Here is a 25369-nt window from a genome sequence, read left to right as displayed (position 1 = left end):
GCTAGTTTTTTGTATTTTTAGTAGAGACGGGGTTTCACCATGTTAGCCAGGATGGTCTTGAACTCCTGACCTCGTGATCCACCCGTCTCGGCCTCCCAAAGTGCTGGGATTACAGGCTTGACCCACCGAGCCTGCGCCCTCATGCCCGGGCCCCAAAAACAAGATTTTATAGAGCCTACTAATGCCATCTACTCTGATAGGCACTGGGAAAACAAATTTGAATAAATTCAGTCCTGTCCCTCAGGGTTTCACAATGTAATGATTAGCAAACATGCAAATCTTACTATAACACATTGTAATAACTGCTGTAAAAGAGGTATACAGCATATAAAGATACTCAAAAGCCAAATCCTTGGGGTTCTCTGAGAGCTTCATTTCTTTAAGCCAGTGTCAGCTGCATTCTGATTTTGACAGAAAGGCATTCACATCACATATATTCACTAACTCAAGTGTTTGTGTGTTTTTGAAAAACTCATTTTTAAGTAAAAGGCTTGATTTTTTTTTTTTTTTTTTTTTTTTTTTTTGAGATGGAGTCTCACCTTGTCACCCAGGCTGGAGGGCAGTGGCACAATCTTGGCTCACTGCAACCTCCACCTTCCAGGTTCAAGTAGTTCTCCTGCCTCAGCCTCCCAAGTAGCTGGGATTACAGTCGCCTGCCAGCATGCCAGAATAATTTTTGTATTTTTAGTAGAGACAGGGTTTCATTATGTTGGCCAGGCTGGTCTCGAACTCCTGACCTCGTGATCTGCCCACCTCAGCCTCCCAAGGTGCTGGGATTACAGTTGTGAGCCATTGCACCCAGCCTTGATTTCTTTTCTTTTTTTTTAAAGAAACAGAGTTTTGCTCTGTCACCCAGGCTGGAGTGCAATGGCACCATCTTGGCTCACTGCAACCTCCACCTCCTGGGTTCAAGCGATTCTCCTGTCTCAGCCTCCCAAGTAGCTGGGACCACAGGTATGTGCCACCACACCTGGCCTTGATTTCTAATTTTTGTATTTTCAGTAGAGACAAGGTTTCACTATGTTGGCCAGGCTGGTCTTGAACTCATGACCTCGTGATCCACCCGCCTCAGCCTCCCAAGGTGCTGTGATTACAGGCGTGAGCCACTGCACCCGGTCTTGATTTCTAATTCAAGAAATTTCAAGCAAAAAGAATTAGGTAAGAGAAAACGGTGTTGAGGGGGCAAGGCAAAAAAAACTCTCAATTTGGGAGACATGAGTTTATTCTCTTTTAACCTATTGATTATCAATTGTGTTTAATGATAATGACTAAAATAGACCATAATATCAGAGAAGATTGACATTGATTGGACCTAGTAAAGTGAGAAAAGAAACTAAAAGAGTTTACATTTACAACGTAATTCTAATTGTAGTTATTTCTTGATCTGCTTCCCATTTAGGCCTTTTACGAAACACAGAATAATTATATCATTAACCGTTAACTTTTTGAAAGTCTTATTAGAAGAGTGAATTATAGCTATATATATTTGCCGTAGTTTTGTTGCAAGGATTTCTTTTTTTTTTTTTTTTCCGGAGACAGAGTTTTGCTCTCGTTAGCCAAGCTGGAGTGCAATGGCGCAATCTCAGCTCACTGCAACCTCTGCCTCCCGGATTCAAGTGATTCTCCAGCCTCAGCCTCCCTAGTAGCTGGGATTGCAGACGCCCGCCACCACGCCCAGCTAATTTTTTTGTATTTTTAGTAGAGACGGGGGTTTCACCATGTTAACCAGGCTGGTCTCGAACTCCAGACCTCAGGTGATCCGCTGCCCTCGGCCTCCCAAAGTGCTGGGATTACAGGTGTGAGCTACCGTTCCCGGCCCCATTAATATATTATTGTTGTATACTCACAGATTTAAAATTAGAAAGTAGTGGGGTGATGTTATGATTGTGCCTGTTACAGTCTGGAAAAAGTTCAGTGACTTTTAGTCTAGTTCAGGAACCAGCCACTCCACTCCTAACCCTGGACAGCTTTCTGTGATTTTCAGGCTCTTCTGGCAGGATCATTAACTGACTAGCAATGCTAATAGCGCACCCTAGTGATAATAGTGTTCCATTGCAAGATGTATTGAAGCAAAACTGGTTTTGTATTTTTGACATTAATCAAAGCCCACTAGCCAGTGGCTAAGGATTTTAATCATCTTTAAAGACCTGATTATGCTCATGATAAAGATAATCTTTTTTTTTTTTTGAGACGGAGTCTCACTCTGTCACCCAGGCTGGAGTGCAGTGGCATGATCTTGGCTCACTGCAACCTCTGCTTCCTGTGTTCAAGTGATTCTCCTGACTCCTCCTGAGTAGCTGGGATTATAGACGAGCACCACCACGCCAGGCTAATTTTCGTATTTTTAGTAGAGACGGGTTTCCGCCACGTTGGCCAGGCTGGTCTCGAACTCCTGACCTCAGGTGATTCACCCACCTCGGCCTCCCAAAGTGTTAGGATTACAGGCACGAGGCACTGCGCCTGGCCAAAGATGATCTTGAAATATTTTTCTGGTGGTGTCATTTTGGGAATTGTATGTTCTACAAAATAAAATATATTTGTAGATGGCAGATAAAAATTTCCAGAAATGTATTGAGTACCTACATCAGTTACCATAGGATATCCTATGAAGGATTAAAAACATATAAGATATGGTTCATATATATGCTATTTTGAATTATAGTTTTTGTATGTCTTATTTTTATAGAATGTAGAGGGATAATTTCTTATACCATGTATTCCCCATACCTTCTTCACTTTGTAAATATTAAGTACACTCAGTAGGTATTTTAAAACAATTAATGCAAAAAGTTAAATACTAATAAGTACAAAAATACAAGTGATGTAACACATTGTTTTAACTTTTTTTTTTTTTTTTTTTTGAGACGGAGTCTCGCTCTGTTGCCAGGGTTGGAGTGCAGTGGCTGGATCTCAGCTCACTGCAAGCTCCGCCTCCCGGGTTCATGCCATTCTCCTGCCTCAGCCTCCCGAGTAGCTGGGACTACAGACGCCCGCCACCTCGCCCGGCTAGTTTTTTGTATTTTTTAGTAGAGACAGGGTTTCACCATGTTAGCCAGGATGGTCTCGATCTCCTGACCTCGTGATCCACCCGTCTCGGCCTCCCAAAGTGCTGGGATTACAGGCTTGAGCCACCACGCCCAGCCTGTTTTAACTTTCAAACAAGTGCTATCAACACCTCCGGGTTAGCCTTTTTCTGCATTTTTCTGTATTAAGATGCTTTCAAAGAAAATAAATAGTATCACTCTGTTGCCCAGGCTGGAGTGTAAGGGTGCCAGTATAGCTCTCTGTAACCTCGAACACCAGAGCTCAAGCAATTCTCCTACCTCAGCCTCCTCAGTAGCTAGAACTCCAGCAGTGTACCAGCTTGTCTTTTTTTTTATTATTATTTTGTAGGGCCAGGGCTAGCACTCTGTTGCCCAGTCTGGTCTTGAACTGCTGGCTTCATGGTATCTTCTCACCTTAACCTCCCAAAGCACTAGGATTTCAGGTTTGAACCACTGCACCCAGCAAGTTGCTTTTTTATTTTCTTTGACTCTTACCCAGAAACACAACAAGGGTGATTGTTAAAACAACAAAGAAAATCCTTCAGTGTGGAGAATTCAGAAGAGAGAACAGTTCCAGAAAATTTACCTTAGAAGTGGTAACAGCAGTGTAGAAAGTAGAACTAGAAACCTGGCTTTCTGTGTTCCTGGGTCAGTCTGTCTGATACACGGCGTTCAAATAGAATCCCTGATTATTCTTAGCACAGCATCTCACTGTGCTCGCATGTAAAGCTTGCTCTAAACAAGTCAGGGTTGCAAGTCTGTGGGGGAATATCCAGATCCAGCTGGAGATGAGCTCTAGCCTTGCAAAAGGACAGTATCCTTATTCCTCTTTTCTTTTTTCTTTCTTTCTTTTTTTCAGACGGAGTTTCTCTCTTGTCGTACAGGCTGGAGTGCAACCTCCTTGGCTCACTGCAACCTCTACCTCCTGGGTTCAAGCAATTCTCCTGCCTCAGTAGGAGGCAGTAGCTGGGATTATAGGTGCCCACCACCATGCCCAGCTAATTTTTTAGTATTTTTAGTAGACATGGGGTTTCACCATGTTGGCCAGGCTGGTCTCAAACTCCTGACCTCAGGTGATCCACCCGCCTCGGCCTCCTAAAGTGCTGGGATTACAGGTGTGAGCCACCTCGCCTCGTCTCCTCTTTTCTTAGTAAACTGAAACTTCATTTTTTGCTCACACAGATTTTCAAAAAATGTGTTGCTGGGAAAATAAAAACAACTGGAAAAAATAAAAATTTTAAACTTTGAATTCTAGTTGAATGTAATAGGAAGTTAAGAATAAACTCAAGTACATTTTACATATGTTAAAGGTGACATCTCAGATAGTTGGGACAAAGATGGACCCTCTTAGAAACAGTGTCCAGAGAACCAGATTAGATGGTTAAAAATAATAATAAAATTGAACCACAAACAGGAATAAACTCCAAATGGATCAGAGATCTAAATGTAAAAACTGAAATCATACAAGTACTAGAAGAAAACATGGATGAATTCCTCTGAACCTGGGTGTGAGAAGAGGCTTCCTAATTATCATTCAACATCCAGACGTAATTTTTGAAAAGATTGAAAAATTTAATCACAAAACATTAAAAGAACTTTTTATGGAATTGAAACTATAAAGTCAAAATCAGTGAGATAAAATATTTAAAATATATTTCACAGATAAAGAGCTAGTATCTTGGATATATTTTAAAAAGCTTAAAAATCCAGGGAAAAAAGAATTTAAAACAATGGAAAAATGGGCAAAAAATATAACATACCTACTATATGGCTAAAATTAGAAAGACTAACAGCATCCAATGTTTGTGAGGATGTGGAGCAACCAGAGCTCTCATACATTGTTGGTGGGAATGTAAATGGTACATCCATGTTGAAAAAAAGATCTGGAAATTTCATTCAGACTAAACATAAGACTAACTCAAGAATGTTCAAAGTAGTTTTATTTATAATATCCCAAAATAGGAAACAGCTCAGGTCCGAAGGAGAATAGACTACAAACTACTGTACTATGTTCATAAGTGGAATATCACTCAACACTAAAGATAACCTAATACACAAAACTACACGGATGCATCTCAAAAACAATATGCTGAATGAAATAAACCTTGCCAAAGCATCATATTATATGATTCTATTTATATGAAGAAGTCTTATGGAAAAGAAACATACTGGATTATTCCAGTTATGTAAAACTCTAGCACGAAACACGCTAATCTATGGTAGAAAAAAATGAGAACAATGGTTGCCTCTGAGGAGACAGGGGCTGGGATTAGCTGGTAAGGTATAGAAAGTAATGATAATGTTCTGTAAGTGCATGCATTTGTCAAAACTCTGTGAATGTACACTTAAGATTTGTGCATTTCATTGAATGTAAATTTTATATCAAAAGAAAAGACTGCCCAGGCACGGTGGCCTGCATGCCTTTCCCAGCACTTTAGGTGGTCAAGGCAGGAGCATTGCTTGGGCCCAAGAGTTCAAGACCAGTCTTGGCAATATAGTGAGATCCCTTCTCTACAAAAATAAAAATAAATGAGCTGGGTATAGTGGCATGCGCCTGTAGTCCCAGCCACTTGGGAGGCCGAGGTGAGAGGACTGTTTGTGCCCAGATGGTTGGGGCTGCAGTGAGGTGAGATTGCACCACTGCACTCCAGCCTATGTGACAGAGTGAGACTCTGACTCAAAAAAAAAAAAAAAGAAAAAGAAAAAGAGAAGAAAAAACCTGCAAAAAATATTGAGGTCTAGTTAATTATATGCATGCAAAATACATTGGGGGGATATGTATTAATTACTGCAATTGACTTTTAATTTTCTCCAAAAAATAAGAGGGATTGATGAATGAATAGAGGGATGGATAGGTGGATAGATACATGATAAAGCAAGTATAGCAAATTACTACTGGTAGAATCTTGGTGGTGGTATATGGATGGTCGCTATAAAGTTCTTTCAACTTTGCTGTATGTTTAAAAATATTCATAATAGACCAGTTTTGGTGGCTTATGGCTGTAATCTCAGCACTTTGGGAGGCTATAATGGGAAGATTACTTGAGGCCAGGAGTTCAAGACCAGCCCGGGCAACACAGTAAGACCCCATGTCTACCAAAAATTTAAAAATAATAAAGAATTAGCCCTTCATAGTGTTGCATGCCTGTGGTCCTAGCTACCTGGGAGGCTGAGGTGGGAGGATCACTTAAGCCCAGGAGTTCAAGGTTACAATGAGCTGTGATTGCACCACTGCACTCGAGCCTAGGCAACAGAGTAAGACCTTGTCTATAAAAAAAGAAGAGAAAAGAAAACATTCATAATAAAATATTGGAAAAAAATATTTCACACCCATGTTAGGGAGCCATCTTGGAAATAGGTCTTCTGATCAACATCTGCTTAGGATCCAGCAGGGCAGCAAATGCACAGAGTGTTCAGTTCTACCCAGGGCTGGGGGCAGTGCACACCAGCTTTCTGTGCTGATGTAACAAATGAACACCAACCTAGTGGCTTAAACAACACGACGTTTTTATCTTACAGCCTTGTCGCTCAGAAGTCCAACATGGGTCTCACTGGGCTTAAATGAAGGAGTTGGTAGGGCTGCCTTCCTTTGTAGAGGCGCAAGGAGAGAATTTGATCCCTTGCCTTTTCCAGCTTCTAGAGGCTGCCCGTATGCCCTGGCTTTTGGCCCACTTCCTCCGTCTTCAAAGTCAGCAGCAACAGTGGGCCAAGTCCTCATGGTATGTCTCTCTGACCCAGGCTTCTGCAAGCCTCTTCTCCTTTTAAGAATCCATGTGATTAGCCGGGCGTGGTGGCTCACGCCTATAATCCCAGCACTTTGGGAGGCTGAGGCAGGCAGATCACAAGGTCAGGAGTTTGAGACCAGCCTGACCAACATGGTGAAACACCGTCTCTACTAAAAATACAAAAATCAGCCGGGACTGATGGCGCGTGCCTGTAGTCCCAGCTACTCAGGAGGCTGAGGCAGGAGAATCGTTTGAACCTGGAATGTGGAGCTTGCGGTGAGCAGAGATCGCGCCACTGCCCTCCAGCCTGGGTGACAGAGCAAGACTCCTTCTCAGGAAAAAAAAAAAAAAAAAAAAAAAGAATCCATGTGATTAATTTGGGCTCACCTGGATAATCCAGGAAACTCTCCATCTCAAGATTTGCACACATAATCACCCCTATAAAGTCCCTTTTGCCACGTAAGGTAAACATGTCACAGGTTTCAGGGTAGAACATGGACATCCTGTGGAGGCAAGTGGACGTTGCTGTGTGCCTGCCACAGGGAGCGTTAAAAAACAACACTTCCTACAAGAAGTAAAGCTCGAGTTCAACTCTTACATTTTCTTGCATCTTTTAATTTGCATTCATAATATTATTCATTTATATATCCTTGCTTTTGTCGTTTCTGCATTAATTATTTATTTCTATGTTAGAACTCAGGGATTTCTTCAATAAATGGCTGTAAAACTCCTATGGTTTGTGTCATCTTTGCTAAGAATTACAACAAAACATTTGAAAACTTCAAATCAGGCTTTGATACGGTGATCCCCCCGCCCCCATGCTGCTCTCTTGATAGTGAGTTCTCATGGGATCCGGTGGTTTTATAAGCATCTGGCATTTCCCCTGTTTACACTCACTCTGTCCTCCTGTCTTGTGAAGACGGTGCCTCCTGCTTCTCCTTTGCCTTTTGCCATGATTGTAAGTTTCCTGAGGCTTTCCCCGCAATGTGGAACTGTGAGTCAATTAAACCTCTTTCCTTTGTAAAGTACCCAGTCTCGGATATTTCTTCAGAGCAGTGTGAGAAGGGACTAATACAGGCTTATTTTGATGCTCCTTTAATTGTTGGTTTGACCTTGTGCCATTTCGTACACTGGACACTAATTGTGTTGGTCTTTTGCAAATTATAAATCCCACTCTGCAGGAGCAAATTTATTAACTTTTACATGCCACCTCGCCTAGAGTCATGCACGGATAATAATTAGGAGAAAATAAAAGTAAAAAACTAGGCTGGGGGCGGTGGCTCATGCCTGCAATCCCAGAACTTTGGGAGGCTGAGACAGACTGATCAATTGAGCTTAGGAGTTTGAGACCAGCTTGGGCAATATGGCAAAACCCCAGGTCTACAAAAAAATACAAAAATTAACTAGGTATGGTGGTGCACTCCTGTAGTCCCAGCTAGTTGGGAGGCTGAGGTGGGAGGATCGCTTGAGCCTGGGAAGCGGAGGTTGCAGTGAGTCGAGATTGCTTCACTGCACTTCAGTCTGGGAGACAGAGTGAGACTTGTCTCAAATAAATAAAGAGTAAACATAGGGATTTCCCTATTTTTAAACCGTATTAACTCACCTAAGCGTTAATCCCTCATAGACCATAAAACTGACTTTCAAAACAATAGTAGCTGCTGTTCAAAATAGCTTCAGTATTTCTCTCTCATTTGATCCCAGCTCTAATTAGAATCAATGACTTTGATGGATGAAATCCACAAGGAAGTACCTAGGAAGTAAGAAGGCAAGAGGGCAAGACTGGAACCTGGAGAAAAGCCAACATTTAAAAGGAAGATGGAAGGACAGGATTGAGGACAGGCCATTGGATAGGACAGTCTGACCTGTGTGAAAAGTATTCCTGCTGAGCTCCCAGATTCTCTTTCCTTGCCTCTTGCTTCGCTGTGTTTACTTTTACCCAGAGGCTCCTCCTGGAAGGATCTCAGAACAGTTTGGGTTATTCTCAGCTACCCCTTGCCTAGTCTTTCCTGACAGGAAAAATTCTAGTCCACTCCAACTACAAATGTCAGGAGGAGGATTTGGTAGACCATCTTCTTTTTTATCTGATTTTATTTATTTGTTTGTTTAATAGAAAATATATTCATATAGTGCAACATTCAAAAGGTCAAAAGGTATTAAAAAAAAGTATATTGTGAGGCAGGAGGACTGCTTGGCCCAAGAGTTTGAGACCAGCCTGGGCAACATAGTAAGAACCTGTCTCTACAAAAATTAAAATTAAAATTAAATGAACTGGACATGGTCCTAGATTCTCTGGAGGCTGAGGTGGGAGGATTGCTTGAGCCTAGGAGGTCGAGGCTGCAGTGAGATGTGATCATGTCACTGCTCTCCAGCCTGGGCAACAGAGTGAGACCCTGTCTTGAAAAAAAAAAAAAATATATATATATATATTTATATTTATATTTATATATACAGTGAAGAGTAAGTCTCCTTTCCATCCATGTCTCCCATGGATGTTCCCTGACTTTTATTACTGGTTTCTTATATATTGTAGGGAGGCAGAGATAACCTCCAACCTCTCTTTTAGCTCTTAGTGCGCTCTTCAGCTGGATGTAAAAACTACATTGACGTCATGCAGATTAACCAGAGAAAAGTATACAAATTTTATGAGTTTTACATGTGTATTGCCTCCAGTTCCGTCTATGGTGATAAGGACTGTTTTCTCACCCTGGTATAGAGAGGGTCCCCTTCTCAGAAGAATCTTTATTTCTTGCTGTATGCAAAATTCAAACAGCATTAAAACATTCAAAAAGTATAAAAAGAGTATATTGTGAGGCAGGAGGGTTGCTTGAGCCCAGGAGTTCAAGACCAGCCTGGGAAAAATAGTGAGATGCCATTGCTACAAAAAATTTTAAAACTAGTCAGGCATGATGGTGTATACCTATATTCCCAACTACTCAGGAGGCTGAGGAGGGAGGATCTCTTGAGCGCAGAGTTCAGCGTTACAGGGGGCTATGATCTCACCACTGTACTCCAGCCCGGGTGACCTAGCAAAACCCTGTCTCTAAAAAAATAATAATAACAAGGCCGGGTGCAGTGGCTCACGCCTGCAATCCCAGCACTTTGGGAGGCCGATGCGGGCAGATCACTTGAGGTTAGGAGTTCGAGACAAGCCTGGGCAACATAGTGAAACCCCATCTCTACTAAAAAATACAAAAATTAGCCAGGCATGATGGTGAGTGCCTGTAGTCCCAGCTACTTAGGAGGCTGAGGCAGGAGAATCACTGGAACCCAGGAGGTGGAGGTTGCAGTGGGCTAAGATCATGCCACTGCACTCCAGTCTGGGTGACAGAGTGAGATCCTGCCTCAAAAAAAAAAATAAAAATAAAAATAAAAATAAAATAAATAAATAAAATAAAAATAATAAAATGGATAATTATTATTAACTAAAGTCCACAGTTTGTCCAAATATCCTTAGTTTTTACCTAGTGTCCTTTTTCTGTTCTAGGAACTCATCCAGGGCACCACCTCACGTCTGTGACTTGGACAGCTTTGAGGAATACTGTTAAGTATGTTGTAGCTTGTCTCTCTATTGGAATGTGATGTTTTTCTTATTATTAGACTGGAGTTACGGGTTTTAGGGAGGAAAACCACATAAAGTACCATTTCATTGTATCAAGGTTACATACCATCAACATGATTCTATCACTACTGATATTTACCTTGCTCACCTGGTTGAGGTAATGTTTATCAGGTGTCTTCACTGTAAAGTTACCCTTTTTTCTTCATTTCATATTGTATTCTTTTTTTTTTTTTTTTTTTTTTTTTTATATTGTATTCTTTGGAAGGAAGTCACTGTAGTCCATACTTTGGCCAGGCGTGGTGGCTCATGCATGTAATCCTAGTACTTTGGGAGGCCGAGGCGGGTGAATTGCTTGAGCTCAGGAGTTCGAGACCAGCCTGGGCAACATGGTGAAACCTTGATCTACAAAAAATACAAAAAAAGTAGCTGGGCATGGTGGCACACGCCTGTAGTTCCAGCTAATTGGGGGACTGAGGTGGGAGGATCTCTTGAGCCCAGGAGGTTGAAGCTGCAGGTCATTGAGATCACGTCACTGCACTTCAGCCTGGGCAACAAAGTGAGACCCTGTCTCAAAAAAAAAAAAAAAGCTCATAACAGCTTTATTCCAAATGGCAACTTTAGAAACAACCCAGATGTCTATTAATAGGAGAGTGAGTAAATTACGTACTCACACAACTAGATACTAACTAGCAATAAGAAGAAAGCCCTACTGGAACATACAACATGGATGAATCTCAAAGATGAAAAACCTGAACACAAAGAGTAGATCCTGTATGTTACTGTAGATGGGCTAAGTGAGTGCACATAGTGCTCACTGAAGATTTCTGCGTTACATGTTAACAGCCACCAGAAAGCATCCATTACAGAAGAGGGACAAAAACAATCAAGTGTCAAAATACTGCTCAAACTAATGTTTTAGCACCCTTTGGAAACTGGCACAATGGGTACACAACTGGACAGACGGGGGTTAAGCATAGGCCCAGTGGCACGGACCTCCATGCAGCAAGACTGCCACCTTGGAATGTCCATCCTGTCGGCAACAGAGACCAGTGCTCTGTGGATGTGGCATTATTTTTGTTTTTCTTTTCTTTTTTTTTTTTTTTTTGAGATGGAGTCTCACTCTTTCACCCAGGCTGGAGTGCAGTGGCATGATCTCGGCTCACTGCAACCTCTGCTTCCTGGGTTCAAGTGATTTTCCTGTCTCAGCCTCCCAAGTAGCTGGGATTACAGGCACATGCCACCATGCCTGGCTAATTTTTGTATTTTTAGCAGAGACGGGGTTTCACCATGTTGGTCAGGTTGGTCTCAAACTCCTGACCTCAGGTGATCTGGCCACCTCGGCCTCCCACAGGGCTGGGATTATAGGTGTGAGCCACCTCACCCAGCCTGTGCACTGTTTTTCAAGATCAACCAGCTATTTTGCAGCAACTTGACTACTTTTTTTTTGAGACAGTCTCCTTCTGCCACCCAGGCTGGAGTACAGAGGCACAATCACAGCTCATTGCAGACTCAATCTCCCAGGCTCAAGCAATCCTCCTGCCTCAGCCTCCTGAATAGCTGGAACTACAGGTGTGTACTACCATACTTGGCTAATTATTTTTTTTATTTTTAGTAGAGACAAGGTCTCACTATGTTGCCCAAGGTGGTCTCAAACTCCTGAGCTCAAGCAATCCTCCTGCCTTGGCCTCCCAAAGTGCTTGGATTACAGACATGAGCCACTGTGCCTGGCCGGGATGTTTCTATCCTAGAAGAGTCAGTGGTTCATTCGCATATGAACAGATACCTATTCAGCGTACGGGTTTGCCTTTCCTGCCCACAGAGCTTCAGGCAGCACCAGTATCTGGGGGCTTGTCAAGTACCTGTTCTACAACATGGAATTCCACTCAGCACAGCATGTAACCAGGGAACCCACTTCACAGTAAGAAAGTGCTGCAGTGGGCCAGTGACTATGGGCTACCCTGGTTGTACTGCATATTGCACCACTCAGGAGCAGCTGAGCTAATACAATGTTGGAATGGCCTGCTGAAGGCACAGTTCAAGTGTCGGCTTTGAAGGTGGGTGCCATGCTCCAGGACGCATTGAATCAGAAACAGTCTAATCCAGAATATTTTCATCAACCCAGTAAGAAACCCCATACCCATTAGCAGTCATCCCTCACTCCCCTGTCTTCCCAACCCCTGACAACCACTAATCTACTGTTTGTCTCTATGGATTTGTCTAATTCTGGACATTGGATATAAAGGGAATCATACAATATATGGTCTTTTGTGACTGGCCTCTTTCACTGAGCATAATGTTTACAAGATTTACCCATGCTATGGCACGCATCAGAATGTCATTCCTCTTTGTGGGTGCATAATATTCCATTGTATGGATAGATATTGTATTTATCCATTCATTGGTTGATGGACAATTGGGTAGTTTCCTGTTTGGGCTATTATGAATAATGCTGCTATGCACATTTGTGTATACGTTTTTGTGTGTGTGTGTGAAGATGTTACAAATTCTCTTGTGTATACACCGGGGAGGAGAATTGCTAAGTCATCTGGTAATGGATATTATCAGGAACTGCCCATCTGTTTTTTAAAGCAGCTGTACCATTGTATATCCTCACCAGCGATGTATGAGGGTTTCATTTTCTCCACATTCTTGCCAACACGTTATTCCCCATCTTTTTGATTATAGCCTTTCTGGTAGGTGTGAAGCAGTACAGTAAGTCTTCATTTAATATCATTAACCCTTGGGAACTATGACTTTAAGCAAAATGATATATAACGAAGCCAGTTTTACCATAGGCGAATTATTATAAACAAGAGTTAAGTTCGTATGGCATACTTCGCATCACAAAAACATCACCAAACTTCTTTTTTTTTTTTTTTGAGACGGAGTTTCGCTCTTGTTGCCCAGGCTGGAGTGCAATGGCGTGATCTCGGCTCACTGTAACCTCCGCCTCCCGGGTTCAAGCGATTCTTCTGCCTCAGCCACTTGAGTAGGTGGGATTAAGGCATGCGCCACCACACCCAGCCAATTTGTATTTTTAGTAGAGACAGGGTTTCTCCATGTTGGTCAGGCTGGTCTCAAACTCCTGACCTCAGGTCATCTGCCCACCTCGGCCTCCCAAAGTGCTGGGATTACAGGTGTGAGCCACCACGCCTGGCCCAAACTTCTAAATAAAGATGAAAACTCTTCTAATAATAAACACTGAAATAAATGTGAACTATACATACATTTAAGAAAGATTGATTAAAAACAAGTAAAATAATTATTTATCTGCCTATCCTGGCTACAGCTCGGGGCACAGGGTGGGAACCACACTGCTTCACTATGTAGTCTATTTGATTTTTCCTCCTCTTTGGTGGTGTACTTCTAGCAGTAAATTTTACACTAACATCTTTATGTAATATTCTCTTTCCTTAAATACTGTTGGTTTCTTTTTTTTTTTTTTTTTTTTTTTTTTTTGAGACGGAGTCTTGCTCTGTCGCCGGAGCTGGAGTGCAGTGGCCAGATCTCAGCTCACTGCAAGCTCCGCCTCCTGGGTTTACGCCATTCTCCTGCCTCAGCCTCCGGAGTAGCTGGGACTACAGGCGCCCGCCACCTCGCCCGGCTAGTTTTTTGTATTTTTAGTAGAGACGGGGTTTCACCGTGTTAGCCAGGATGGTCTCGATCTCCTGACCTCGTGATCCGCCCGTCTCGGCCTCCCAAAGTGCTGGGATTACAGGCTTGAGCCACCGCGCCCGGCCTGTTGGTTTCTTAATACATGACCAATTTTGAAATTGCTTCTTACCCTGCTCCTTCTCTCTCACCATTTAGCCACTAGCTTTGTCCTAGTGTCAATGTGTGTACTTGTTTTTTTGTTTTTTGGTTTTTTTTTTTGAGACGGAGTCTCGCTCTGTCACCCAGGCTGGAGTGCAGTGGTGCGATCTCGGCTCACTGCAAGCTCTGCCTCTTGGGTTCACGCATTCTCCTGCCTCAGCCTCCCAAGTAGCTGGGACTACAGCCGCCCGCCACCACGCCCGGCTAACTTTTTGTATTTTTAGTAGAGATGGGGTTCCACCGTGTTAGCCAGGATGGTCTCTATCTCCTGACCCACCTTGGCCTCCCAAAGTGCTGGGATTACAGGCGTGAGCCACCGTGCCAGGCCACTTGTTTTTATTTCTTGATTTGTCACCTTCAAGTGATACCTTATTTATTTATTTATTTTTAATTTTTATTTTTTTAAGGTTACACAATAATTTATTGAGGGCCTCCTCTCCCCAGCCTTGCAGTCTCTAGGTCACTTTTCCGCTTGTAGATGTTGCACGTCAGCCCTAGAAAGATGACCGGGGGCAGGGGCACTGCGTACTGTTCAGTGAGACTCATAATGTGGCTGTAACTGTCTTCCTATTATTGCAAGAACATGGCTGGCAGATCCAGCTCCTCATACAGTCTTCACCGGGGCCACCTTCTTGGCCTCCTTCTGCCCGTAATTCTCCTTCAGGATCTGGTACCGTTCTGGAGTGGCCCGTTGCAGACACTGAACCACCAGCTGGCTGCATTTGTTGTCCTGTTTGTCAGTGCCAACTTTGCCGGTCACACTGGGGTCCCCAAAAGAGGTCAAAGTAATCATCCTGAATCTGAAAGAACTCTCCCTCTCCCATCTCCAGCAGGATCTTCTTGGCATTGGTGTGCTCCTTCTCACCATCAGTGCCTGCCATGTACATGGCTGCAGCTACAGGAAGGTAGAAGGAGTAGAAAGCTGCCTTGTACTTGATGCTAGATTTGTACCTCTTTTTAGTGAATCTGCCAAGATCTGCATTGCCATGGGGGGCTGTGATGAGGTCCAGGGTCTGTCCAATCTCAGTCTGATAGAAACACTGCAAGAAGAGCTGGATCAGGTTCAGGTAATAGGGCTGCTCCCGGCAACAGAGCTTCAGCAGGCGGTAGATACATGCTTCCCTTCCAGAAGCATAGCATCACTGATGGCATCCAAACCCACGCCGGGCTTCTGTAACCAGCAGATCTGTCCCCAGCGGTGAGGGATGAAGCCGTGATGTCATCTGCCACCAGGAAGAAAGCTTGCAGCAGTTCCACACACCAGCCCACAGTCAGGGCCCGCTGAGACTCTCAGCATCCTGTTTCCTCAGCTCCACCAGCTCCCGGAATACTACTAGCACTGTCAAAGCCCAGTGTTACTTGCCTCCAATGGCATTGTACTACAGGACCTCCTTAAGCTGGGTGATAGCATCTCCTGTCTCTGGGTGCCCCATCTCATCCTCAGTCAGCACCCTAACAATCTGGGAGAAGCACTGAACGAAATCCTGCTTTCTTGGACATAAACATCTGATCTCTGGTCTCCATTCATTCTGAGCGAGGAGCAAAGGGCTTTGTTCCTGGATGCGGGTTTCTGCTTGATACCTTTTTAATTCTGGCTAAAACCACTGATGTAATCAGTGAGTTTATTTACCTTTCTACCCACTTGCCCTTTTTCTCCTATTTTTTGTTAGTTGTAATAATTCTACATCATTAGAGCATCCAATTTTGTCTCTCATTCCCCCATCTGTACAATTAAACATATGCAACACTCACCCCCAGACCTTATGCCAAGGCTTCTATAATCATTTACGATTGTCTGAAGCTGGCTCACTGGTAAATTTCTTAGGAAAGGCTCATGGGAAAAAATATTCCCTGAGTATTAGCATGCTCTGAACTGTCTGGGTGGATTTTGTACTCGGACAGTTTGTCTGGATGTGAAGATCCTTTGGTGTTGACTCTTCTGGGTTTTTACAATGTTCTCTTTCAAAATGTATTCAAGTTTTTCTTTTTTCCCCCAAGAAATTTTTACCTAATTATAGTTTTCCATTTGTGTTCTGTTCCATTGCTTTTTCTTTCTTCAGGGACTTCAATTAATATATATCAAATCTTTATCCTAAATCCTTTTTTTCTCCTTCCCTGCTCCCTGCATTTTTTTTTTTTTTTTGAGTCAGGGTGTCACTCTGTCACACAGGCTGGAGGGCAGTGGCGTGATGTCAGCTCACTGCAACCTTGACCTTCTTCTCAAGGGATCTTCCCACCTCTGCTCCCCAAGTAGCTGGGACTACAGGGGCGCCGCACGCCCGGGTCTTTCCAGCTTTTCCTTACTGTGCATCCCATTGGTAACTTTTCATTTTTGTATTCCTTCTTAGTCTTCATTTCCACTTTTTCCCCAAATTTCACTTGACTGATCTGGGTGACAGAGGGAGACTCCTACTCAAAACGAAAAACAAACAAACAAAAACCCTTCTTTGCCTTCAGTGTTGCCCCTCATATAATTTTTTTTTTTTTTTTTTTTTTGAGATGGCGTCTCACTCTGTCGCCAGGCTGGAGTGCAATGGCGCGATCTTGGCTCACTGCAACCTCCGCCTCCCAGGTTCAAGTGACTCTCCCACCTCAGCCTCCTGAGTAGCTGGGATTACAGGTGCACGCCACCATGCCCAGCTAATTTTTGTATTTTTGGTAGAGACGGGGTTTCACTGTGTTAGCCAGGACCGTCTCAATCTCTTGACTTTGTGATCCACCCGCCTCGGCCTCCCAAAGTGCTGGGATTACAGGCATGAGTCACCGCGCCCGGCCCCCTCATAGAATATTTTAAAGCTTAAAACTAAAGCAACTGCTTCTAATTTTAAAAAAATTCCAGGTACCCTTTTCTCAAATGAAAGCTTACACAGAAACTCAAAATGAAAAATCACAACTATCCAGCTTTGGCATTCTCTCCCCTCTCGGGCCTACGTTTCTCCCAGAATCTTTGGCACTTAGTCTGAAAATCACCAAGCTAAAAAGAAAGCAACCTCTTCATTTTACGTGAAGAGTCATGGCTCAGACATGGAAGAAAACCACCCTGCTTATTTTAAGGCTCAATCCCAGAAGACTGATTCCAGATCGAGGGTGAGAACCGGGCATCTGGATTTTGTTAACTCTCTCTCGGTGACTTTAATGCACAGTGAAGTTTGAGGACCACCACACTAGATACATGCTGCCCAATATGGTAGCCACCAGCCACACATGACTCCATTTAAATTAAATAAAAATTAAAAATTCAGGCCCTCAGTTGCACTAGCTACATCTCCAGTGTTCAATAGCCACATGAGAATAGTGACTGCCATTCTGTATGGTAAATACACACAGAACATTTCTTTCTTTTTTTTTTTTTGAGACGGAGTCTTGTTCTGTCGCCCAGGCTGGAGTGCAATGGCGTGATCTTGGCTCACTGCAAGCTCTGCCTTCCGGGTTCACGCCATTCTCCTGCCTCAGCCTCCCGAGTAGCTGGGACTACAGGCGCCCACCACCACACCTGGCTAATTTTTTGTATTTTTAGTAGAGACGGGGTTCCACCGTGTTAGCCAGGATGGTCTCGATCTCCTGACCTCGTGATCCGCCTGCCTTGGCCTCCCAAAGTGCTGGGATTACCCGACCAGAACATTTCTATTACTGTAAAACTCTTCTGGATACTGCTGCTCTAGACAGCTGTCTTCATATTAGAGTGTGCATCCAAAAGGACGCAGATTGGATTGGAAGATATTTAAATATCTATTTCTATTTTTAACTGATTTTTAAATCTCCTTTTTAAAGCTATGTTTTATAATTTGCAGTATTAGTAAAGCACTGCATATAGAATATAAAATATGTGTATGTGTTTATATTCTATTTGGTGTGCAAGCTTAAAAACTATTTATTGATAAAAGTATATGGCTAAAAAAGTTTGGAGACCCATATATACTAAACACTTACGTCTTTTAAAACATTTGCCTGGGCTGACAAAGGTTTTGACTGGAGAATCTTCCTAGGCACAGATTTTTATTTTTATTTATTTTTATTTTTTATTTTTTGGAGACGGAGTCTCGCTCTGTCGCCCAGGCTGGAGTGCAGTGGCTGGATCTCAGCTCACTGCAAGCTCCGCCTCCCGGGTTTACGCCATTCTCCTGCCTCAGCCTCCCGAGTAGCTGGGACTACAGGCGCCCGCCACCTCGCCCGGCTAGTTTTTTGTATTTTTTTTTTAGTAGAGACGGGGTTTCACCATGTTAGCCAGGATGGTCTCGATCTCCTGACCTCGTGATCCGCCCGTCTCGGCCTCCCAAAGTGCTGGGATTACAGGCTTGAGCCACTGCGCCCGGCCTGATTTTTATACTTCAAACCCAAATCCCCAAACATGAGAAGTCCCTTTTTTTTTCTTTTTAAATATACACATATATTTTATTTTAAAAAGCACAAGAACATTATACAAGTTTTAAATTTACATTTTTGCAATAAAAGTTATCAATATATGCATTATTTGTATAACTTCATCATGGATGGAATTTGAATCAGTGGTATAAACATGTTGCAGTCACTAAATATAGATCATCATCACAGTGAACCAAAATGCATAGTTGTTATGAAATGACAAATGACCACTAAAAGGTGAACTCACAGCCCATACACCAATATAATAAATTAATTATACAGATATATTTTTCTTCACCATATCATTAAAACTCTCACTAGCCCCTCACCAAACATTAGAAAAACACAGTTCTGGAGCCATCCTGTTGAACCAGTGCCTTCACATACTACACTAAAGAAAATAAAGTGACTCAGTTGCTTGTTTGTAAGTAAACTTCATAACCATAATTGTTTGCAATGATTAAGGTAAATCACTAGGACATTTGAACATAATGAGAAATCCCTGGGGTTTGGGGCAGCACTGAGACATATGCTCACCTACAGTGCAAAAATTGGAATCAATCGCAATCAGTGGAACGCAATATGAAATGGGTTCTTTGGCAGTAAAGGTCTGGCTGGCCATTGCCAGATAGTCCCTCTGTCCTCTTAAGAGTCTAACTCCAGAATTTATTAAGTTAATATAAAAAGGACTAAAAGAAAGTCCGTTTATCTTTGCTGAATTGGGGCCCATCTATTAGGGTAGAAGTCAGCATCTTCTGTTTCCTATTCTAGCCCAGATTTCCCAAACAATCCACTCAATACAATTACATAACAAACACAAATGTTCAAATACTTTAATTATTCTGGCAAATCTGACAAACTGAATACTGAATTTCCTGATCCTTACCTGTTATTTTTACAAATTGTTCACTAGAGATGTATTTATTTATCCGGATACCTTCTGAATTGTAATTATTCAAGTAGAAAATCATGATTGTGATTCTGACGTCTGCTCAGGCCAATCCCTTACTGCAAGATCACTTTTCTTTACATAAAAGGATCAAAAAAATCTAGCCCCAAATGTGCATCACGAATCACTTAGCAAATATATTTTTACTTGCCTGCCTTTGCTGAGCAAAAAGAAGGTAAGAAAACATTTACACACGTATGTGAGACACTAGTAGCCAAGGGCAAAATAAGATACAGTCTTTGAATGCATCTTTCAAGGTTCTAACATTACCCCAGAAACAACGTAAGTTAAAATGGAAGGTTTCCATTTATCTTTTGTCTGCTGTTTTATATCACAATTTCTTGATACAAAAAATAAAAGTCAGGAATCAAAAAGTCTATGCACAAATTCAGGAGAGCTCTATTATTTATAAACAAGATGGCTCAACCACAGCATGTTATAACAGGACACAGACTATTGATCACATGGCTTTTTTGGTGGTTTGTACTAGTCATAAAACCAGAGTTTATGAAAAGGTTGCACACAGACAATATCAAGGATTTGTCTTTTACAAAGATATAGAAGATTGTGGAATTGGCTTAAATCCGATTGTTCTAATTTACAGTTGTCATGATCCACTCATGTCATGATCCACTCATTGGGAGAATTTTCTTATCCTCATTCTATAAACAGTTTACATCAGAATTACAAGAAGTTTCTGAGTCAAATAGGATGGTACCACAATCTCCTCGCAGAACGAGATCTGCCTTTGGAAAATGTTAAGTATTATTTCAAAACTCAACAAAGCTACTGGTAGTCAGAGGTGCAGAACTGCAAGCTCTTTGTACCATCAGGAATGAATAATAAATACATTACCCTAACTTTTCTTGAGTTCTACAGTGAGAAAAAATCTTTTCCACATTGGCAGAAATCATCCTGTCCACATCGAGATTGAATTTAATTTGTGGTGATAGCAGCAGGTGGCACATTAGGGGTATTTCCTTAAAAGAGAAATAATAAAAAATTTATATTTGGAATCTTTCTCAATTCAAGTATATTGCATGGTTTCTGCAATTCTTCTTTAGCTGCAAGGAAGACTATCACAGATTATTAGAATCTTGTCAGTGATCCAATGTCAGCTGAACTAAACTTGCGGGGAAAACACCAAATACAAAATTGCAGAAGAGTTAACCAACATATAAAAATGTCCACAACTGTTTGACGTGACTTCATCTACCAAGTGGATGAAATGAAATGAGACAAATTATGAAGGAGAATAAATTCTCTGGAAATACCAGCACATAAAACAGATTCATCTACGTCCTTTTTTCCTGTGAAGCATATGTTTGCTAACTGAAAGCAATACTCCATTAAGAAATACTTTATTGATGTAAGTGAATCTGGACATGGAGCAAAAGACCCTCCAATACTTCCCCAGCCCTCAGAAAGTTTTCCATAATTCTGAATCAGCCTTTATTACTGGTCATCATTTGTGATTGTCTTGAGGCAGAGTTGGAGCTCACAGTAACTGCCAGTTGAATCCAAATAACATCTGATTAGTCTCTTGGCTCCTAGCAATCTCTTCTATAATGCAGTGTTGTTGCCAGACCAAATGGAGCTTCCGATACCGCTCATGAGATAAATGAAGGGGGTTGCCCCTCCTTTAGGGAAAAAAGAAAAAACATGTAAGTTTGAATCTAGTAACTGCCACATCTTTATTGTCTAAATTAGTATGCACTCTTGAGATGTTCCTGGAGCTGGGAGGACTCACCAGCACAGGGCTTAAAAAGGGATATTTTCCCTTCACCATTGATCACTAAGAACTTGACAGGCTACTTAGCTAATAAAGCAGAAATATACTCCTTGACTATTCATAAAATAGGTCAGGTATACTGTGGCATTATGGGACCTCACTTAAATGGTCAGTGAGGTTTATAACTTGAAGCAGCACTATTCTGTTTTGGTGGTTAGCTTGAATAGCTTTTTGGCTTCATATTGTTATCTAGCTTCAATTTATGATCTTTGCACAGCAGAGGTTAGGTCTGACATATAACACTAGGCCCTAAAATTATATTTTGCTACTCAGAGATGTTTGGTTGTAACTGTCCTTATGATATGACAAACTGGCTGGTTATCAGCAAATAACTAGCAAATAATTTAATAAAATAATTATACTTAAATTCTAGAGTTGCACAGTTTTTAACACTGTATAACAGTTAATCCAAAATGACTTAAGTCTGGCTGTTGCCAGTAATGGAGAACTGTGAGATCCTAATTCCTTTAGACATTGAAGTGCCTCAGCTGGTTGGGATTTTTTTTTTTTTTTTTTTTTTTTTGAGACGGAGTTTTGCTCTTTTTGCCCAGGCCGGAGTGCTGTGGTACGATCACGGCTCACTGCAACCTCTGCCTTCTGGTTTCAAGCAATTCTCCTCCCTCAGCCTCCAGAGTAGCTGGGATTACAGGTGCCCGCCACGATGCCTGCTAATTTTTTTTGTATTTTTAGTAGAGACAGGATTTCACCATGTTGGCCAAACTAGTCTCGAACTCCTGACCTTGTGATCCGCCCGCCTTGGCCTCCCAAAGTGCTGGGATTACAGGTGTGAGTCACTGCGGCCGCCTGGTTGGGGATTTTTAAACTGCCAAATTAATTTTAAAACTCTGCTTTGTACCCTTGTGGAACAACTAAGACTATCCTCAGTCATTAACTACTTTCACCACTCTGCTTTTCTCCCTAAACCAAAGACAGGTCAAATGTCATCCCAATAGAAACAAAGCTCTGTATGATCCAAGGTCCCAAGCCCCATCTATTAAGCCTATTCTTTCTGAGCAATATTTCAAAGGAACAAAATTTCAGTGAACCAAAGAGTTTATTGTAAGGAGGTCTAATCTTTATCTATATGTACTTTTGAGATCGCTGTCAGTCACCTCATTTTCATAAGCCATCAGTAGGACCCCAGCTCCTACCACCAGGGAAGGATACAGAAAAGTTCAGGATTATAAATATTTTGCTAATGCTCAGAAGGAAAGAAGGCTATATTAGCTGGCTAACAAAAAGCCTTAGTTGGGTAGGGTGGCTCATGCCTGTAATCCCAGCACTTTGGGAGGCCAAGGTGGGCATCTGGATCACCTGAGGTCAGGAGTTTGAGACCAGTCTGGCCAACATAGTGAAACCCCATCTCTACTAAAAATACAAAAAAAATTTAGCCGGGTGTGGTGGTGCATGCCTGTAGTACCAGCTACTTGGGAGGCTGAGGCAGGAGAATCGCTTGAACCCTGGAGGTAAAGGTTGCAGTGAGCCGAGATCCAGCCTGAGTGACAGAGTGAGAGTCTGTCTCAAAAAAAAAAAAAAGTTTCAAGTATTGCAATGGAAACAATATCTCTAAACCAAACTTCATCACTGGACACTACAAATGTATACTATCAGTGTCAATCCTTTTAAGCAATTCTGAAGAAAGGTTGATTACAAATAATAGAACATTGAAACATTAGGACGGCTGGGGCCTTTAAAAATTTTGGAGAAATACTACCTTCAAATTTTGGAGAAGCACACAGTTGTTGAAAATTATGTGCTAAAGAATGGCATCATATTTAATATTTAAAATTTGAAGCCATTTAAAAAAGAGCCCTTGGCCGGGTGCAGTGGCTCATGCACTTTGGGAGGCTGTGGTGGGTGGATCACTCGAGGTCAGGAATTCCAGACCAGCCTGGCCAAGATGGTGAAACCCCGTCTCAACTAAAAATACAAAAATTAGCCGGGTATGGTGGCGTGTGCCTGTAGTCCCAGCTACTCAGAAGGCTGAGGCAGGAGATTCACTTGAACCTGGGAGGCAAAGGTTGCAGTGAGCCAAGATAGTGCCACTGCACTCCAGCCTGGGTGACAGAGGGAGACTCTGTCTCCCAAAATAAATATATAAATAAAAAATAAAAGTAAAAGGTTGCTCTCAATTACTTTTTTTTTGAGACAGAATCTCCCTCTGTCACCCAGGCTGGAGTGCAGTGGGCGATCTTGGCTCACTGCAACCTCCTGGGTTCAAGTGATTCTCCTACCTCAGCCTCCCGAGTAGCTGGGATTACAGGCGCGCAACACCATGCCTGGCTAATTTTTGTATTTTTAGTAGCAACGAGTTTTCACCATGTTGGCCAGGCTGGTCTCAAACTCCTGGCCGCAAATGATCTGCCTGCTTTAGCCTCCCAAAGTGCTGGGAATACAGGTATAAGCCAAGTGTCCGGCCTCAATTACCTTTTGTGATTAAAGAACTATCACCGTTTACATACAATAATATGACTGAAATAGAAAACAAACAATATAAAAGAGAACTTACTGAAACCTTCCTATTATAAAAAAAAATCTTACTTCAGGCCAGGGTCTGTTTCTCCATATTCATCCAAGTAAGGAGCTGGATAGGCACAGCCTCTGGCTTTACCTTCAACCAGGACCACTCGACACTCTCGGATTCTGAAAGAGAAAACCAACAGGAATATGGTTAAGTGTATGTGTGCAAATGATAGGCACTGCATCAATGTTAATCTAGAGAAAAGACATGGCCAATATCTGTTAGAAATTCAGTATACAGACAATATAAACAGACAAATAGACTAAATTATGTTTTGTCTAAATAAAAGAGAACACATACTGCTATTTCTGTTGAAGCTATAGAAAAGGAGCAGTGGATTCGGTGAAATGAGATCAGTGATACTGACGGAATCTGCTGAAGGGAGGAAGCTGTCCTACTTCAGCCACAGACATCTTGGAAAATGGTGGCTGGGGTTGTTTCTATTCTAATTTCTGACACAACCTGGACAGGGGAGGGAACCTCACAGAAGAACAGAATCACCTCTCTTAGTCTGATAACCTCAAGTCAGACAGAATATCAACTAGGGAAGTATACCAGCTTTTCTGGCTAGAGCTCGCCTGAAACACTGCAGATTAGAAAGAGCCACTGCCACCCTGAAGGCACCTGGGACTTTTATGTCTCTTGGGAAACAGACATAAAAAAGGCTTGCGTACACATGTACAGGGGCAAGTACTTTACAGATAAATTATAAAATAAACAGCTGGGCTAAGGTAGTGGGTTTATTTGCTGTGGGTTCCCTAAAAATAGGTGTTTAGGTTTGGCTTCCATACATTCTTTCCCCTTGGTTCAAAAGATGCCTATGAGTAATGATTACATATTTCACAGTTAGAAAGACATTTGGGTTTATGTAACAGAAACTGTGTACATGAGGAGAGTGGAAATAAAAGGATATATATCCACTTTGAATTTTATTTCTCTGCAGGCAACTTAAACTCTTCTTTCATAAATATAAGTGACTATTTTTCTTTTTTCTCTATTTTTTTTTTTTCCCAGACGGAGTCTCGCTCTGTCGCCCAGGCTGGAGTGCAGTGGCGTGATCTCTGATCACTACAACCTCCGCCTCCCGGGTTCAAGTGATTCTCCTGCCTCAGCCTTCTGAGTTGCTGGGACTACAGGCACCCGCCACCATGCCCAGCTAATGTTTGTATTCTTAGTAGACACAGAGTTTCACCATGTTGGCCAGGCTGGTCTTGAACTCTTGACCTTGTGATCTGCCTGCCTCGGGCCTCCCAAAGTGTTGGGATTACAGGCGTGAGCCACCATGCCCAGCCATAAGTGACTATTTTTCTATCCTCAATCTTTTGCTGAAAGACTAGGAGAAATGATGGGTTAATAGATGAAATAAAGATATCACAGGACAAACCAAGGTTAACAATTTACATGGACTTTTTTTTTTGATAGAGGATCTCACTCTGTTGCCCAGGCTAGAATGCAATGGCACGATCATGGCTTTCTGCAGTCTTGAACTCCCAGACTCAAGCGGCCCATCCATCTCAGCCTCTCAAGTAGCTGGGAAAACAGCCATGTGCTACCATGCCTGGCTAATTTTTTTTTTTTTTTTTTTTTTTTTTTTTTTTTTTGGG

At 42.1% G+C, this 25369-nt stretch overlaps 1 protein-coding gene and 1 pseudogene across 2 annotated transcripts in view; both read right to left on the bottom strand.

The window, feature by feature from the left end:
- Positions 1–14673: 14673 nt before the first annotated feature.
- LOC113219843 lies at positions 14674–16252 on the bottom strand (annotated as a pseudogene).
- A 2249-nt stretch (positions 16253–18501) lies between these two features.
- Positions 18502–25369, bottom strand: part of LOC111529161 (E3 ubiquitin-protein ligase UBR1) — a 158966-nt gene continuing 152098 nt past the window's right edge. For both annotated transcript variants that reach the window (XM_023196014.2, XM_026447834.1), the window contains exons 46-47: positions 23786–23887; positions 18502–21092 (exon numbers count right to left, since the gene is read on the bottom strand). In XM_023196014.2, coding sequence (XP_023051782.2) covers positions 20951–21092; positions 23786–23887 — 244 coding nt within the window. In that variant the 3' untranslated portion in view covers positions 18502–20950. The remainder of the gene's footprint in view (positions 21093–23785; positions 23888–25369) is intronic.

The sequence above is a fragment of the Piliocolobus tephrosceles genome, unplaced genomic scaffold, assembly GCF_002776525.5.
Source record: "Piliocolobus tephrosceles isolate RC106 unplaced genomic scaffold, ASM277652v3 unscaffolded_108, whole genome shotgun sequence".
Classification (NCBI taxonomy): domain Eukaryota; kingdom Metazoa; phylum Chordata; class Mammalia; order Primates; family Cercopithecidae; genus Piliocolobus; species Piliocolobus tephrosceles.
This window is presented reverse-complemented; position numbering and strand designations above follow the sequence as displayed.